The sequence below is a fragment of the Quercus robur genome, chromosome 1, assembly GCF_932294415.1.
Source record: "Quercus robur chromosome 1, dhQueRobu3.1, whole genome shotgun sequence".
Lineage (NCBI taxonomy): Eukaryota > Viridiplantae > Streptophyta > Magnoliopsida > Fagales > Fagaceae > Quercus > Quercus robur.
The window spans coordinates 51,990,700-52,007,292 of record NC_065534.1 but is presented as its reverse complement, the minus strand read 5'-3'; the positions used below and the strand labels follow the sequence as shown (position 1 = coordinate 52,007,292).

At 36.9% G+C, this 16,593-nt stretch overlaps 1 protein-coding gene across 1 annotated transcript in view; it reads right to left on the bottom strand.

Moving 5' to 3' along the window:
* Positions 1 to 13,244, bottom strand: part of LOC126691649 (phosphoglycolate phosphatase 1A, chloroplastic-like) — a 35,730-nt gene extending 22,486 nt beyond the window's left edge. The window contains exons 1-7 of the mRNA XM_050386698.1: positions 12,854 to 13,244; positions 10,849 to 10,916; positions 10,559 to 10,651; positions 10,409 to 10,480; positions 8,243 to 8,314; positions 406 to 465; positions 168 to 220 (exon numbers count right to left, since the gene is read on the bottom strand). Of these exons, the coding sequence (XP_050242655.1) occupies positions 168 to 220; positions 406 to 465; positions 8,243 to 8,314; positions 10,409 to 10,480; positions 10,559 to 10,651; positions 10,849 to 10,916; positions 12,854 to 13,166 (731 nt within the window). The 5' untranslated portion in view covers positions 13,167 to 13,244. The remainder of the gene's footprint in view (positions 1 to 167; positions 221 to 405; positions 466 to 8,242; positions 8,315 to 10,408; positions 10,481 to 10,558; positions 10,652 to 10,848; positions 10,917 to 12,853) is intronic.
* Between the last annotated feature and the right edge of the window lie 3,349 nt (positions 13,245 to 16,593).

Below are 16,593 nucleotides of genomic sequence, written 5' to 3'. Positions count from 1 at the left end.
ATGATTATGGACCACATTCCTTTCATAGATACACTTAAAGAAAAAAGATCTGCCAGAGATTATACCCAAAGCAGCAATTATACAATATGCTTCAATGAAAAGGTAATGGCTGTTCTGCCAATACAAATGTGTGTCTGTGTCTTGTAATTAAAAACTTGAGATCTTACTGGATTTTGTAGTAGTTAAAATAGCGATCAAACCCAACCACAACAGCCCCAACCTAGAAAGCAATGAGGAAACTCCATTGTTATGGCTGAAATTTGAATCATGGCAAAAGAAATTGTTTTGAGAACCAAAGAATGCACAAACCATAAACGAGATTGAATGTAATTTTTTTATCTTGTACAAACTGTTAGAGAAACTCAAATCAGAAATGCATTCATAAAACACAAGAAAGAAGTATACATCCTTATCATGTTCCATCAAAAACCCAGGCTTCAGCTCTATCTTTTTACCACCATCATCCTGAAAATTTAAAATAAATAAATAAGCATATATATGCATTATTGTTAAGGAGTAGATTGATAGATATAGGTTCTCTAGCTGAATTCGAGGCCAGCTGGTCCTCCAATGGAAAAGAGAGAATAACAGAGAAGGAAACAGAGAAAAGAGAATGTAAATTGAGTAACAATCTTCTTATTGATCCTGCTTTACAACTCTCTTGCCTTTATACAATTGCCTAATGCCTTGCCTTCTAACCCGTGATGGGTACTAACAGCTAAACCCAATTTCAGCTAAACCCAATTTCCTAACTAACTTCTAACTAACTAATTTGCCACCCTGTCATAACCACCCTGCCACTTGTCCTCACTAACTTGTATACAACAATCTGAATACACTATACAACAATTTGACTTGGCATTTTATGCTGTGGTCAAATAACTATGGCATGCATTGTTTCTAACAATCTAGTATGAGTATCTGAATAGGACAAACCATGAGGCCTGGCTACCTCAGATTAGTCACATATGAGGCCTGGCTACCTTGAATTAGCCATAGATTTTGTGCTTCCTTCGTAGTATGGTTGCTGCTGCTTAGATTTCGTGTTTTCTTTCTGATTTGGTAGCTGCTGCTTTCTTTCTTTTCACAATGGGTGGTTCCACATTTTTCTTCATTGAATCCAAAACGTTTGAGTTTTCCGTTGAGGAAGGGGGTTCTTATTACTTATTACGGATCTTTGAGAGAGGCCTTACCTCAATGCGCTCTATTTTTATGGGGAAGGAGAGTGCAAACCAATTCTTGTTCCATTTGGAGGAACTAATTTCAAAGCGATCACCTGGTCATTATGTAAGAACAATTAGAGAGGATGAAATTGTTTTCATCCTTCAGTTGGGGTCCAACGCCCATGGCACGTTTTTAATGGTTTTTGAACTTCTTCATGGTCAGCGGAAGGGTAACATAGTGATACTGGAGGGAAGGTTGGGTAGTGGCTAGCGTGGCTTTGGCTTAAACCTGAGGAAAATTTTAAAACCAACTTCCTTGAGTAGTCAGGGATCACTTCATAGAATACAAAGTGCACCGAAGGCTGATGCAGAGGTGGTGGTTGGTAGACCTCATAATCACAGCAGTGCAAAAAATACAGGTAAGGAGAAAATTTTTGTCTTTCAAAATTTGAAACCTTCAATTCCCAGTAATTCATACTGTGATCAAGGCAAGAGTTATTCTGGGGAAGATACGGCACAATTCGGGGCTGATATTTTGTCTAATATTAATGTGATTGTCAAAAGAGATTTGCTGACTCCAGACATCTCTTTACGTGTAGAGCGTGGAAAAGAGGGGCAGTGGGCTGTGGTTTCTTCTTTTATTAAAGATGTGGGCTCCAATCTAATTAGCCATGGAATGAGGCCCAATACTTTCAAGGGCCATAACATGTACGCCCAAAACTGGGCCCCCAAACCTAAGCCTAAAGCCCAACCTTAGCAACCCATTATTTCTAAGCCTAAAGCCCAACCTCAGCAACCCATTATTTCTAAGCCTAAAGCCACCCACTCTCATCAATGCACCGATATGATGCCGATGAAGCTCACCTCCCCCTCCATGCATCCTTCAACTACCTTTACCAGCAACGAAACTTCTAACCCACCAAGGAGCACCACTAGTAACGATACCGATATGCCTCTGACGTCCACCATCATCAAGGACACCACTCCGTTGTTCAACAGCGTCATCTCCCCACCAGTGAAGAACAGTCCCACTCTCCATCGACAACCAATATCAATATCTCCCCACCACTGAAGAACAGCCCCATCACCAACAGCAGCAGCTCTTCTCCACCACGGGCTGATTCTTTACAATTTGGGTCTATATTGGGCATCAACCGCCCACCATTGACCAACGGCATTTCTCAATCAAGCACTACTGCAGTGGCCAGTGCTACGCTCTCCGATTTGCCAGTAACTCCGATGCTAGTTACAACTGAGGATTGTCATGTTGAGCCTCACCCCTCCATTAAGAATTTTGTTGAAGATTTGGAGCACACCTGGGGTAATTCAGAGAAATGGGTCTTAGAACTTCGTGGAGGGAGGCATATAGCTATTCCTCTCTCACTTTACCACTCTCCTGGGAGCTTGTCAGATTTTTCCAATCTCAAGGGAGCTGTGGGACAAGGTAACAACACTTTCAAGGAAGAAGGGCATATTGTTAGTTGGGCGGATGAATATGATGGTGCTCTGGATAATGTTTCTATTGTTTCAAGGTCAAATTGTGAGTTGGGGGAATCTGATGGGGGTCTTGTAAACTGGGAAAACGTTAAAGAACCATTGGTTGTGCAACCTTTGGCGATGGCTAACCCAATTGCTCCACTTGTAGAAGTGGCAGATGCTTCCACTCAATTATCACCATGGATTGAGAAACGAATTAAAGCCTTTAAGAAATCTGTGGGTACTTCCTTGGAAGGCTTCGAAGCGGAAATTACTGGAATTTTTTTAGCTTTGGAGGCTAGGAAGAAAGCTAAAATGCAGGTAGAATGCTCTCAGAAGAGAGAGCCTAAGACAAGTTATAAAGGGTGTCGAGAGTTGAAAAGTCTGCTAAATTCTTGGAACTTTGAGAATAATTTTGATTTGGTAGGAGTTGCCAGTGGGGAACGGGATTTTGTGGTGCCTCAATGAATCTGAAAATTATCTCCTGGAATGTTAGGGGGCTGAATGATTGTAAAAAAAGACTTCGAATTCGGAACATGATCAAAGGTTGGGGTGCAGACATTATTTGTCTGCAGTAAACAAAAATGGAATTGATAACAAGGAGAGAGATTCGAAGCTTGTGGGGCTGTCAACATTTGGATTAGCTATATTTGGGCTCTATAGGTGCTTCGGGGGGGTGTTTTGGTGATGTGGGATAGAAGGATGGTTGAAAAAATTGACGAAGCAATGGGAAGGTTTTCTATCTCTTGCAAATTTAAGAATGTGGTAGATCATTTTGGTGTATATGGACCAAACTCTGATTGTGACCAGCGACTGCTTTGGGAAAAGCTGGCTGGTATTCATAGTTGGTGGAATGTGCCTTGGTGCATTGGAGGCGATTTTAATGTCGTGCGATTTCCTTCAGAGCGATTGGTGCAGACTCTTTCTCATCAGCCATGCTTGATTTTTCAGATTTCATTTCCGAACACAATCTTATTGATTTACCATTAGAGGGAGGTACTTTCACTTGGTCTAATTCTAGAGAAGTGGCTTCGCGGTCTAGGCTTGACAAGTTTCTTCTCTCTTCTAATTTGGAAGAGCACTTTCCTAATATTCGTCAAAAAAGACTGCATAGATTACTTTCAAACCACTTTCCAGTTTTGTTAGAAGGGGGAAATTTTCACAGAGGCAGTCATCCTTTTCGCTTTGAGAATATGTGGTTAAAGGCAAAGGGTTTTGTGGAGAAAGTGAGAACTTGGTGGGAGTCATATCATTTTCAAGGTTCCCCTAGCTTTCGGTTTGCAAGCAAATTGAAAGCTTTGAAGCTAGATTTAAAGAAATGGAATGTAGAAGAATTTGGCAATGTGGAGGATAAGATGAACAAGTCATGGAAGAACCTTGAAGCACTTGACTTGCTGGAAGATAATCGTCCTCTATCATATGATGAGACTTTGGAAAAAGAACGGCTTCGCATTGATCTTGAAAAGGTAACTCTTATGGTTGAAATATGTTGGAGGCAGAAATCTAGGGCCCTTTGGATCTGAGAGGGGGATAGAAACACTAAGTTCTTTCATAGAACAACAAACTCCCACAGAAGATTTAATACTATAGACAATCTGTTGGTAGAAGGTGAATTGACATCGGATCCTAATTCAATAGCAGCTTGCATCTCTCATTTCTACAAACAATTGTACTCTGAAAATGAGGGCCAAAGACCTGTTCTTGATGAAGTGGAATTCTCTATGATTTCTGAGGAGGAAGCTGCTTGGTTAGAAAGACCATTTGAGGAAGAGGAGGTATATGGTGTCATCCAAGGTTGTAATGGCGATAAATCTCCAGGACCAGATGGTTTCTCAATGGCTTTCTTTAAGGCTTGTTGGACTTTTTAAAACTTGAAATTATGGAGGTTCTTGCCAACTTCCATTCACAAGCTGTTTTTGAGAAAAGCCTTAATGCAACTTTCATTGCTCTCATTCCAAAGAAAGTTGATGATGTCAGTGTGAGAGACTTTAGACCTATTAGTCTTATGGGTAGTATTTATAAAGTCATTTCCAAGTTGCTAGCTAATAGGCTGAGAAGGGTGATTACTGGAATTATCTCTGAGTTTCAAAATGCTTTTGTTCTGGATAGACAAATCCTAGATTCTGTCTTAATTGCTAATGAGTGTTTGGATAGTAGGCTCAAGGCAAGGATACCTGGGGTTTTATGTAAGTTGGATGTGGAGAAAGCTTTTGATCATGTCAGCTGGGATTTTCTTATGTATATGTTGCAGCATTGCGGATTCTCTAAGAAATGGAGAAAGTGGATTTTGTTTTGTATTTCCACAGTGAGATTTTCAATTTTGATAAATGGCTCCCCTAAGTATTTCTTTGGGAGCTCTAGGGGGCTGCACCAAGGAGATCCTCTCTCCCCGCTCTTATTTGCTATTGTTATGGAGGCATTAAGTCATTTGTTGGATGGTGCGGTTCTGGCTGGACACATTTCGGGTTTCACTGTTGGTACCAAGTCTAATACCCCCCTCATGGTGACACATCTACTCTTTGTGGATGACACTTTAATTTTCTGTGATGCTACAGCAAGTCAGATTGAATATTTGCGGGAGATTTTAGCCTCTTTTGAGGCAGTGTTAGGGTTGCACATTAACCTGGCTAAGTCAGAATTAGTTCCAGTTGGAGAGGTGACTAATATGGGGGAGCTTGTGGCATTGTTGGGTTGTAGACAGTCATCTTTGCCAATGACTTACTTGGGACTGCCGTTAGGTGCTAAATTCAAGGACAGGGCGATTTGGAACTCTATCCTAGAAAGAATGGAGCAAAGATTAACGAGTTGGAAGCGATTATACTTATCAAAAGGTGGTAAGATTACCTTAATCAAAAGCACTCTCTCAAGTTTGCCAACTTATTTCCTATATCTTCCCTATTCTTGCAGATATTGCTATTCGTATTGAGAGGCTTCAAAGAAATTTTCTATGGGGTGGGATAGATGAGTCTCCTAAATTCCGACTAGTAAATTGGGCCCAAGTTTGTTCTCCATTGCAGTATGGCGGTTTGGGCATTAAAAATTTGAGAACCTTCAATCAAGTTTTGTTGGGGAAATGGTTGTGGAGATATGGAAGAGAGACAACCCATCTTTGGAGGCGGGTTATTGAGGCTAAATATGGGACTGATTGGGGAGGTTGGTGTACAAAAGAAGTCTCTAATCCTTATGGTGTTAGTCTTTGGAGAACCATAAGACAAGGCTGGCCCGCCTTTTCAAAATCCATTTAGTTCAAGGTTGGTGTTGGTGTTGGTGTTGGTGACAGAATTCAATTTTGGCATCATGTGTGGTGTGGGAGCTGTACTCTCCAGGAGGATTTTCTGGAACTCTATAATATTAGTTGTAATAAGGAGTCTTCTATTGCAGATGTTATGCACTTTCCTAACCAGAAGCTTCACTGGGATCTTCTTTTTTCTAGAGCTCCCCAAGATTGGGAAACAAAACATTTTTACACTTTTCTAGATCTTATCAATTCAATGCCCCTTAATGGTGAAGGTTAGGACAAACTATGCTGGAAACCAACTGGGAATAAGAATTTTAAAGTGAGTACTATCTCTCCCTTTCCTCTACTCTCGACGTTTCTTTCCCTTGGAAGCCTGTGTGGCGTTCAAAGGTCCCTACTAAGGTTGCTTTCTTCTCTTGGACTGCCTCATTGGGTAAGATTTTAACTACTGAAAATTTATGGTATAAGGGTGTCGCAGTTGTAGATTGGTGTTATATGTGTAAAAAGAGTGGAGAATCGGTGAATCATCTTCTTCTTCATTGTCCTATTGCTTATGAATTATGGTCTATGGTGTGGGCTCTATTTGGTCTTCAATGGGTTATGCCGCTTGATGTCTCTGATTTATTTTCGAGTTGGCAAGGTTCCTTCAATGGGCATCGGAGCATTGATTTATGGAGGGCTGTCCCACATTGTGTCCTATGGTGTATTTGGCGAGAACAGAACTCAAGATGTTTCGAAGGGAAGGAACAGTCTATTTCAGAAGTTAAATCTCTTCTTCTTCACACCTTGCTAGAGTGGAGTTCTTCCTTTAATCTTTTCCCTTGTTCTACTTTTTTAGAAATGCTTGATCTTTGTAATTTTTGTGTTTGATGTACTGTTTTCCACGTACACCCCCGGTGTACCTGGACTTTTGATTAATACAATTCCGTTATTTATCAAAAAAAAAAAAAAAACAATGAAACTACTAATACAGTTGCATTACAATCATACAACAACCTTGCCATATAACAACACTTGTTATCTGCACTAACCACAAATATCCCTAACATAAATAATAAAGATGCTTCATGAAAAAATTATTATATTCCAAACATCAACATCCTCAAAGATGGTGTTGATCAAATTGCTCTTTGTTGAGAAATCGTTAAAATTAATTTATCGTCAACATCCAAAAGCAAAACATGTAGAAATTTTATACTTTATCTAAACATCACTTTCTTCTTATGCAACATAGGATAGAAACTTATGTTTAAAATATCATGTTATCATACAAAATCTCATCTATATAGACCTCATTGGCTCTTTAAAATTTCCATCACAGGCAATGTCTGGTTTACATGCCAAGATGTTCTTCTTTAGTTGAAAAAATGATTTAGTTGGAATGAATAATCACTGGCATAGACTGTCAAGACAGTGCACCTAAGATAAAATAGAAACTCTCAGCTTTGGCAGACAATTAGTTCATGCAATTAAGCAAATATTCAACCAAGAGACCTATATTTCAATAGCATCAAATAATTTTTATAGAGTAGGTGACACTGAATTAGGTTTCTGGATGTCGCAGAAAAAGTCTAAGATATTTAGGGTCCGTTTGGTAGCAGTGTTTAAGTATTGTTGTTCAAATTTTAGTATTGTGAAAATACGTGCTTGAGTGTTATAGAGATACGTGTCAAAAGTATTATTATTATTTAAACACTGAAAACTGTTGTTTAAACAACCGTGCCAAACAGCCCCTTAGTGTCTGTTTGGCATCAGCTTATAAGATCAGCTTTTTTTAGCTTTTAGTTTTTTTGTATAGCTTTTTAATATCTCACTTTTTTCCTCATTTTCTCACTTTTTAAAATTTTTTCAAAGTACAAGTATACTTTAGCATACTTTCAGCAAAAAGTTAAATAAGATATTCTCAAACGAACAATTTGTATGAAAATAAATGAATAATACATTTGTTGTTGTCATGTCATTTATTGTAATGCTCTTATGTGTCACCAATATCCATACCATCATTTCAGCTTTGTGAGAAATCTTCCACAGAATTTAAATTTAAATTTGCTATCATGAGTGAATACTTCACAAAAACTACTGTGTAAGAACAGCTGAACCATTAATTTCTATGAGAGAAAAGTACAGATTAGGTATGAAGCTTTGCAAACAGCATAGTAAGAGGAAATCATATCTAACGTGATCCTTGAAAAATTTTATCAAAACTGATATATCAGAATTATAAAAAATAAATAAATAAATCAAACAAAATTTACACACTATCATGTAAAAGTTGCAGATATATTTGGAACATGTAAAGAAACTCAAAGATTTATAGTATATTTGGATCAAGAAAGCAACTTATGTTATTTTAATTCACACATACCGGCCCACCAAGGTATTGAAATCCAGCAAGCTCAAGCTCCTTCAAGATGCCATCCTCACCAATCACATAGACCTAAATCATGACCAGCTATCAGCACCGTATTTTCTATATCCCTTAGTTAGCATACTCATTCAGGGCATCAACAAGATTTCTAAACATGCCTTTCCATTTGTGATTTATGAACAAGTAAAAATTTTGAAGGATATCAGGGTAGCGGGATAACCGTAAGCAGAGAGATATAACTGTTAGATAATAAAGAAAACTGAAAATGCTCTGCAATTTTTGTAAGCATTCACCAGAATAGAAAACACAGTGCAACGTTTTAATCAGTATTGTATAGGTTTGAGATAAAGGCCTTATAAGAAGACCAGAAATAAATTACAAATGGAAGGAAGATAATGGTAGAAGTCTCATTTCATGGAACAGTAAAGTATCCTCTTCAGAATCATAAACTTTACGTAGTGACGGCTCCAGAAATTTTGTTCAGGGTGGTTATTAAGAAATTTAAATTAAACAAAATTTCATAAAAATAAAATTTGAATATATTGACAAAAAAAAAAATCACAAATACATAAAGTTTTAAAATTTCATTCTACAAGTTTTTTACTTTTTGAAATTGTTATATGATAGTTTCATTATTAATGCTATCAATTACATTTTTTTTCAATATAAACAGTCAAGTAATCATTAAACTACTGATCTCCCTTTCAATTACCAACATCTTACCAAAATAAGTAACAATATAAACAAAATGCATCATCCTTTTTTATGATATGTTCCAACCTATATTTTGTATTCTTTAAACTAATCATGATTAAATTAATGCAGTGCTCCACTAATTTCTTTTTTAGGGAAATCATGGCAACGTGGTTGACAAGAACATCTTTGTAAATGTGCTCTTTTTATTTTCTCTCGATTATTAGGATGAAAAGATGAGAACTTTTCTTATAGCCTAGGATCTAAAAGAAGATTATTCAAGTGAATACGAATTTGCTTAGAAGATAAATTTTGTAATAAAGGTGATTTCCTTATAAGAATTTTGTCCATAGTGATAACAAAAAAATAAAGCGTAAGTTACAAGTTCATTCAACGTATTCAAATTAGGCATTAAACCGTCACATTAATCATGTTCAATAAAATATTGAGGTATTATTTTAGTGCATACGTGTATGTACAAGATATATCACATAAATCCAATAAATTCATCTAAAAACTAAAGCGAGTACTAACTAACTAGCTATTGGAAAATATGCATTTTTTTATTAAAAAAATAGCAATTTTAAAATATTTCTTTTGTAAACATAATTTAAAATATCACAATTAAACATTTGATTTGGGCTTTTAGGCTAATTTGTTTGTTTGGACAATTTTTGAGAAATGCTACGTCCACAATATTTTCACAACAAATCTTAGTTGGCAAGTGTTACTAGTTTTAATTTACATATTTTTTTTCTACCGGTAACAATCTGCCACTTAAGATTTATTATGAAAGTGTTGAGAACATATTGTGAACATAGCACTTCTCACAATTTTTTGGTTCAATCTTCGATGGACCAAAATTTTGGAGAAGTCAAATTTTATTTTTAATGGACAAATTTTTATTAAGGATGTTCAAGTTTTTTTTAGGGTGGTCAACAATCCATATTAATTTAGAATTTCATTTTTTTTTTAGGTATAAAATTTATTTATTTTTCAAGTTTGAGGGTGGTCCTGTGACCACCCTCAATTATATATGGCGCCGCCCCTGACTTTACAGCTACTGGATGTGTTGGCATCCGTCCTATGCCATAAGATGGCCAAAAGCAGATTACCATAGTATGTGCCATGTAATTTGTTGAGTCTTTTGCTAGCTATACATTATAACTGTAGATAAATTATTCATAATGTAGATAAATTGTTCACTACTAAACATATATGGGTTAGGCTCTAGGTTTTAGAAAAATAACTTCCTGTTAAGACCTTCCAGAGTCTGTAACTGAATAAATTTTGTGTAAAAAGCTTGACTGCAATCAAGACATATATACAAGGATATATGGCCAACAATGGAAATTTCCTTTTAAAACAATTGCTCTTGCCCAGACATATGGAGCTGATCCCTACATTGTTGGTATAATAGGAAATTTTCTGTTTGTGTCACCAGGTAAAATACAAATTTAATATAAATACCTTTTTATCTTTTGGGAAATTAATGGACTTCAAATATGCAGCAGCAGCAAAAGATGATGCAAAAATTTCCTCCTGAAACGATTCAGTTGCATTAGAAGTTATTATTAACAAAGTTTAGCAAACATGGGGAGAGAAGAGTTATTAACTAACCTCATTGACATTCAGACCAAGTGTCTCAAACTTTTTACCATATTGTTTCCTGGACTTTGTTGAGTTGTTTGTAACAAACACTAATCTCTTGCCCTGCAGAAAAAGAAAATCAACAAATATCTCATAGCCATAACAACTCACTGACGCCCAATACTTTGCAGCAATAATCCCAATTGTAATCATTTCACAAGGAAGTCAACAGATAAAAGACAAAATAATAATGATAATAATAATAATTTATCATAGACATACAAATGCATGCAAGGTAACACCTACATTCATATACAGACCTTGGACCGAAGCATATCAAGTGTTTCTGGGACTCCATCAATTAGTTTATCTCCTTTCCATATAACTCCTGCAAATCAATAATAAATAAAGTAAAGATCTTTGATTAGATTATCACTAGAAATGTAACCTAGCCAATCCCCCAAGCAAAGAAAAAAAGAACAGAAGCTGCAAACACATACCTAATTATTTTAATTAGAAAATTCAAATATGCTAATTTAAAAAAGAAATCAATTTCGAACAGAAAAAGGTATTTATTAAAATGTTATCCAATAAATTAGCACTAGATTTATCCCATTTATGCTTGCCTCAAACTTTTCAATGACAAATTGTAGACCTAGTCATTCAACTTTCTGAAATTGGGAATGCATTTATGTTACACATTACAGTAATGCTTGGTCTTGGAGTTCATGTGCAAGTGTGAAGTCCAGATCAAAAAATAGTAGAAAAAAGTGAGATTGTATACATGGTAGACTAAAGCTTTTGGATTCAAGTGGTATCCAACATATTTGTCCAAAATGTCACTAGAAGACTCCTCAAGTCTCAATTTCCCAACGCTTAACTAATTTGGGGCACTAGCATGTCTTTTGTGGAACAAAACACCAAAATGTGACTATATATGGATTGAAAACTTAAAGATGGACTTGTTCCTTTGATTCTGGGAGGCAGATGACGCAGCCAATAATGTTAATGAAATTGTAGATTCTGTAATCAACAATATAAGCTGAAGTTGGCATCCTATTGGATTTTATTATCTGGTAAACATTCAAAGCAATACCTAGACATTGGTTTTTTTATACTTCTCAAGAAGACTCAGTTACTTGAGAAGCCTCTAAATATGAAGACTGTAACTTTTATTCCATATGAAGACTATTTAGAAGTGGTCTTCCCAAGGTAATTTGGTAAAAGTTAATTTGATGCTCAAAATCAATTCCTAGGCACTCTTTTATTACCTGGCTAATCATTCTAAACAAATGGTCTACCAGAGAGATCCCTAAAATGAGGCAAAAATGGATATGTTTGATGGAAAATAGTAAATTACCTATTCTATGAATGTGGCCTAAAAGAAGGATTTGGTAAAGACTTCTTCGACTCTGTTTTATCAATAAAAGAGTTGGGGATGGGATTAGAGCTTAGATGGGAAGCCGCAAATTGGAAAGGGAGGTCTGATTGCGATGTTCTTGAAGCTGGTTTGGATGGCTCATTTAATTTTTATACCATCTGTGAAATAAGAAAATTGCTCATATACATGTGCAGAAAAATATATATTGAAAACCTTTTTTTTAGACTAGTGATATGAAGTTCAATTTCAAGTTACCTCGTGCAGAAAGCAAAATAGTTCCAATCTAAACAAAAAGATCTGTAATAGGCATTTCTTTAAGTGTTTTTAATTATACTTCAAGTTGATTGCTTCCATCCATTGGTTCTTATTAGCTGGTTTTTTGTTAGCCATTAGCTTGAAATTACACAGTATATATGTTGTTATTGTGCAATTGCTAGGGCTCCAACAATCAACGTATGAAAAGAAAGGAAATTTTAAAATTTCTCAAGAGATTAAGGAAATGTTCTTAAGAAATTAACTTAAATTGTTTCAAGAGGGCAAACCTGACCCAATTTTTCCCCTTCAATTTGTTTATCATAATTGTGTAATTGAACATAAATCAAACTTCCAACCCCACTCTCTTAAAAAAAAGGGGTTCTCATTCACTTCAACCTTAATTAAAAATAACTAAATTAATTAGCATAATGCCTTGAGAATATGAAATCCAAAAGCACTTTAAGGTTTTAACTATTTCCTTATCCTAAACAAACAAACATATTAGCACGCGTGTACGTACACAGAACAAACCGTCCTCATATCACAACACAAATTAATAAACAAAAAAAACCAATTCAATCCAACGCCATTAAAGCAATTCCCTTTTTTTTTAACTTTGTTCTTGTTCATATAACTTTAACAAAAACAAAACAATTCAAGAATGAAAAAAAAAAAAAAAGACCCCTCACCATCACAGTCAAAGACGAATGTTTCAACAGAGTTGATAAGCTCCTCCGCGTTCTTAAGAGGTTGCGCCGATGCCTTTATTGTGAAACTCTCCATTCTTGACGTACCAAAGTTGTTGCACTTGTTCTTGTTATAGGTGTTGTGTTTATTGGTGTTCCATCTAATGCTGAAGAAGTTGGATAAAGGGTTTGGTGGGGTAAAGAATCTGGAACTGTTGGAAGTGAAATGGCAGAGAAATGGAGATGGGGTTGTAGAAGAAAGGGCACAGACTACTGATAGAGAAGCTGTGGCTGTGGCTGTTATTTTGGTCAGCATTTTGGGTGTTGGGCACTCGTGTTACTTTTCTTGCGCGGGTGTGTGTGTTGGCCGTTTGAGGTAGTCAGAGGTTTGTTTTTTTTTAAGTGGTTGTTTGGGAATTGGGATATGAGTGTGCGTTTTGTGTGGATGAGATGAGACTTGAGAATGAGATTGAGATATAAGAGCATCCACATCAGCGGATGTAAATCTTTGCATAATATAAAAAGATACAAATTTTACACATTTTACTTCAAAAATGTTTCACATCAGTGCTTCTAAAAGTGTCAATATTTGCACATTTGTTACAGTAACTGTGCATATATATGAGTGTGCGTTCTGTGTGGATGAGATGAGACTTGAGATATAAGAGCATCCACATTAGCGGATGTAAACATTTGCATAATACAAAAAGACACAAATTTTACACATCTTACTTCAAAAATGTTTCACGTCATTGCTTCTAAAAGTGTGCATATTTGCACATTTGCTACAGTAACCGTGCATATATGCACGATTACTATAGCTTTGTATTTTATTTTTTTAATAATTTTTTCTCTCACTTCTCAAATCATATTTTCTCTTTTCTCCGTCAACTCTCTCTCCCTTCTCCACCTAACTCTCTTCCATCTCTATCTCCTCTATACAAATCATCAATTCTAGACAAATCATCAAACAAATCCTAGATCTAGATCTTAACTCATCAAACTCATATGGTTTTCTTAAATCTAAATCTCAAACTCATCAAACCCATTTACAAGATCATATCATCAAACCTATATTGTCGACACCTAGCATTGACCGACTAAGCGGAAAAGACTGCCGCTGTCGTGCCTTCATTCGACCACCCGCCATGGCAACAGCTCCCGCGCACGCAGGGCTCGTTGGAGGCCCCTTTCGATGTATATGCGTGTTGTTCGCGCGGAGCTTTAGGTGCTTTCTCTCTCTCAGTGGAGGAATATAGGTCTACCTTTGGCGTTATGGCAAGAATCTAGACCAAATTTTAAGGGATTACCAAAGGTAAGTGAAGTCGCCACCAATCATTGGGTTTTTCTAAGGTGTGATTGGTTACCTGTTTCTAGTTGATTTTATTACTGATCCTAGGCTAAGAAAAAATGGCGTTTTTCCTAATCTAATGTGGATGGCAAAAAATCTTGATTATTAGGTTCGGAAGTTTGGTTACGTGTGAGGAAGGTGTTAGGAACTCCACAACGCCTATCCAAGGACAGTTCTTTGTTTTGATAAAACCTTAATTTTTGGAAATTGGCAATAAAAACATGATTTTGTCATTGGCTTTTAGGGCTTTACATGCATGAGGGGGCTTTGAGGTTTGGCTTTTGAACGGGTGTGGTCCTAATAAATGCTTTCCTAAGGCATTCGAGCAAAATGCCAAATTTCCACTGCGAAAATCCGGCGAGAAGACACCTTACTTTCGCGGTTGAAATTAAGCATTGCTAGCCTTAAATGACACGGATTATGACATTCACACTGGAAAGGGGCAAGCAGGGATATATATACATGCATCATGCATAATACTAGCACACAGAATAGGAAAGTAAATGCCTACATCCCTAGAGCATGGCCCAAAATAAAGGTGTAGGAAAATAAATATGGGTCGCCATACTCTAGAGATGAGGACGAATGGTACAAAACACGATATGCCTAATACAAACCATCTAAGGGAGAAAGGCAGGAGGAAGGAAGGGGTTTAAAAGGGTACATAACCAAAGGGAAAAGCTAAACCCTAAACCTACTGAATACAGCCGCTCGACTCATGTTGGCAAGCTTGCATCCGCCCCTTTTTGCTTGTGTATAGGAGATCGCGCCCTAGCACCATGTGTCCTCACTCTATATGTGTATATGTAAAGGCAAAGACAAGAAATTAGTAGACGAGCAATGGAAAGGGAGAGATGCATAGATAATAGCAAAATGGCGCAAAACGAACAAGCAAGATAGCAATGACAAGCATAGCATACAGGATGCAAGCAAACATAAGAGCAAAGAGGCAAACAAGCAAGATAGCAAACAACAAGCAAAGGATAAACAAGCAAGATAGCAAACAAAAGGTGGTGTCCGCGAGGGACAAATGTAGGTTTGGATCGGTTGTCCATAGCTTCATTGTGTTGAAGTATGGACGACACACTAACAAGCAAGACTCATGCATGAACATGTAAACAAGCGTGTAAAGATGCACATAAAGCCAACAGGTGGCACAAAAAGGCATGGTAAGCAATCATCGCATGGAGCGGAAAAAGGGATAGGTGTGCACGAAGCAACCGGCATCATGGCGATGCATCCCAAATGGCTACATCCAAATAAGGCCTCATGGGCGTGGAATGTAACCACACAACCACGAACCCGCTAAGGGCACCAAACGTGGCAAAACCTAGAACAAGAGAGGCTAACACAAGCATAAAATATAGAAACAAGTAAGCACAGACATGAAAAACGGGTGATCCAAATCCTTTGATATGGGCCAAGGTGTATGGACGATGACAAAGACCATAGGGCCTAGATTGAGTCTGAACCAAAAGGACATAAGAAAATATGATAAAAGGAACAAAAGGGCTATAATTGCACATGCCATGACAAACAAGTCTAGGCCTAGGCATACAAGCATGGCATGGAGCGCACAAGCACATGGAAGATTGCATAAGCATAGATCCAAGCACACAAACATGTGAAAACATAGATCTAGACATATAAGCATGGCAACATGTGTGAACATGTGAAAGCTAGCACATAAACATGGAAGAACATGAATCCAAGCACGTAAGCATGTACGGATGCGGATCTAAGCATAAAATATGGCGAAAAGCACACAAACACATAGATCCGAGCAAAGCATAACCATAGAAATGATATCAAGCATGCGAGCACATAACCCTAACATCAAAATAAAGAGAAAAGAGGAACGAAACAAAGGAAAGCACAGCATAAAACCCTAAGCATGTAGATCTAAGCATGTAAGCATGTAAACATGCGTAGAAGCATGTAGATCTAGCCAAACAACACATAGAAATGATATATCTAGGCATAAACATGTAGCACAAAGGACAAGCATGTAGACCAGGACAAAAAAACATGTGAACAAGCATAAAAGAACACAGATTTAAGCTAAAACATGCTAGAAACAAGATAAAGCAAGAAGCATGTCAAAAAAGGCAATAAAACATATTATTATGGCAAAAAAAGCAAGAACATGCTAGGAAAAAAAATTTAGAAGGTTAGGGGTGTGGATGATAGCTAACAAAGCTAAATCCACACCCTTAAACCCCAAATCCAAGATGTAGAACCAAGGAGGAGAAGATTGAGTACAAGAACACTACCCTGTGTTGTTGGTGAAGATGCAAATCAAGAAACTTTGATGTGTTTTTTTTTTTTTTTTTTGGGTGTGAAAAGAGAGAAAAAAAAATGCCTAAAAACGCCCAAAACAGCTCCCAAAACC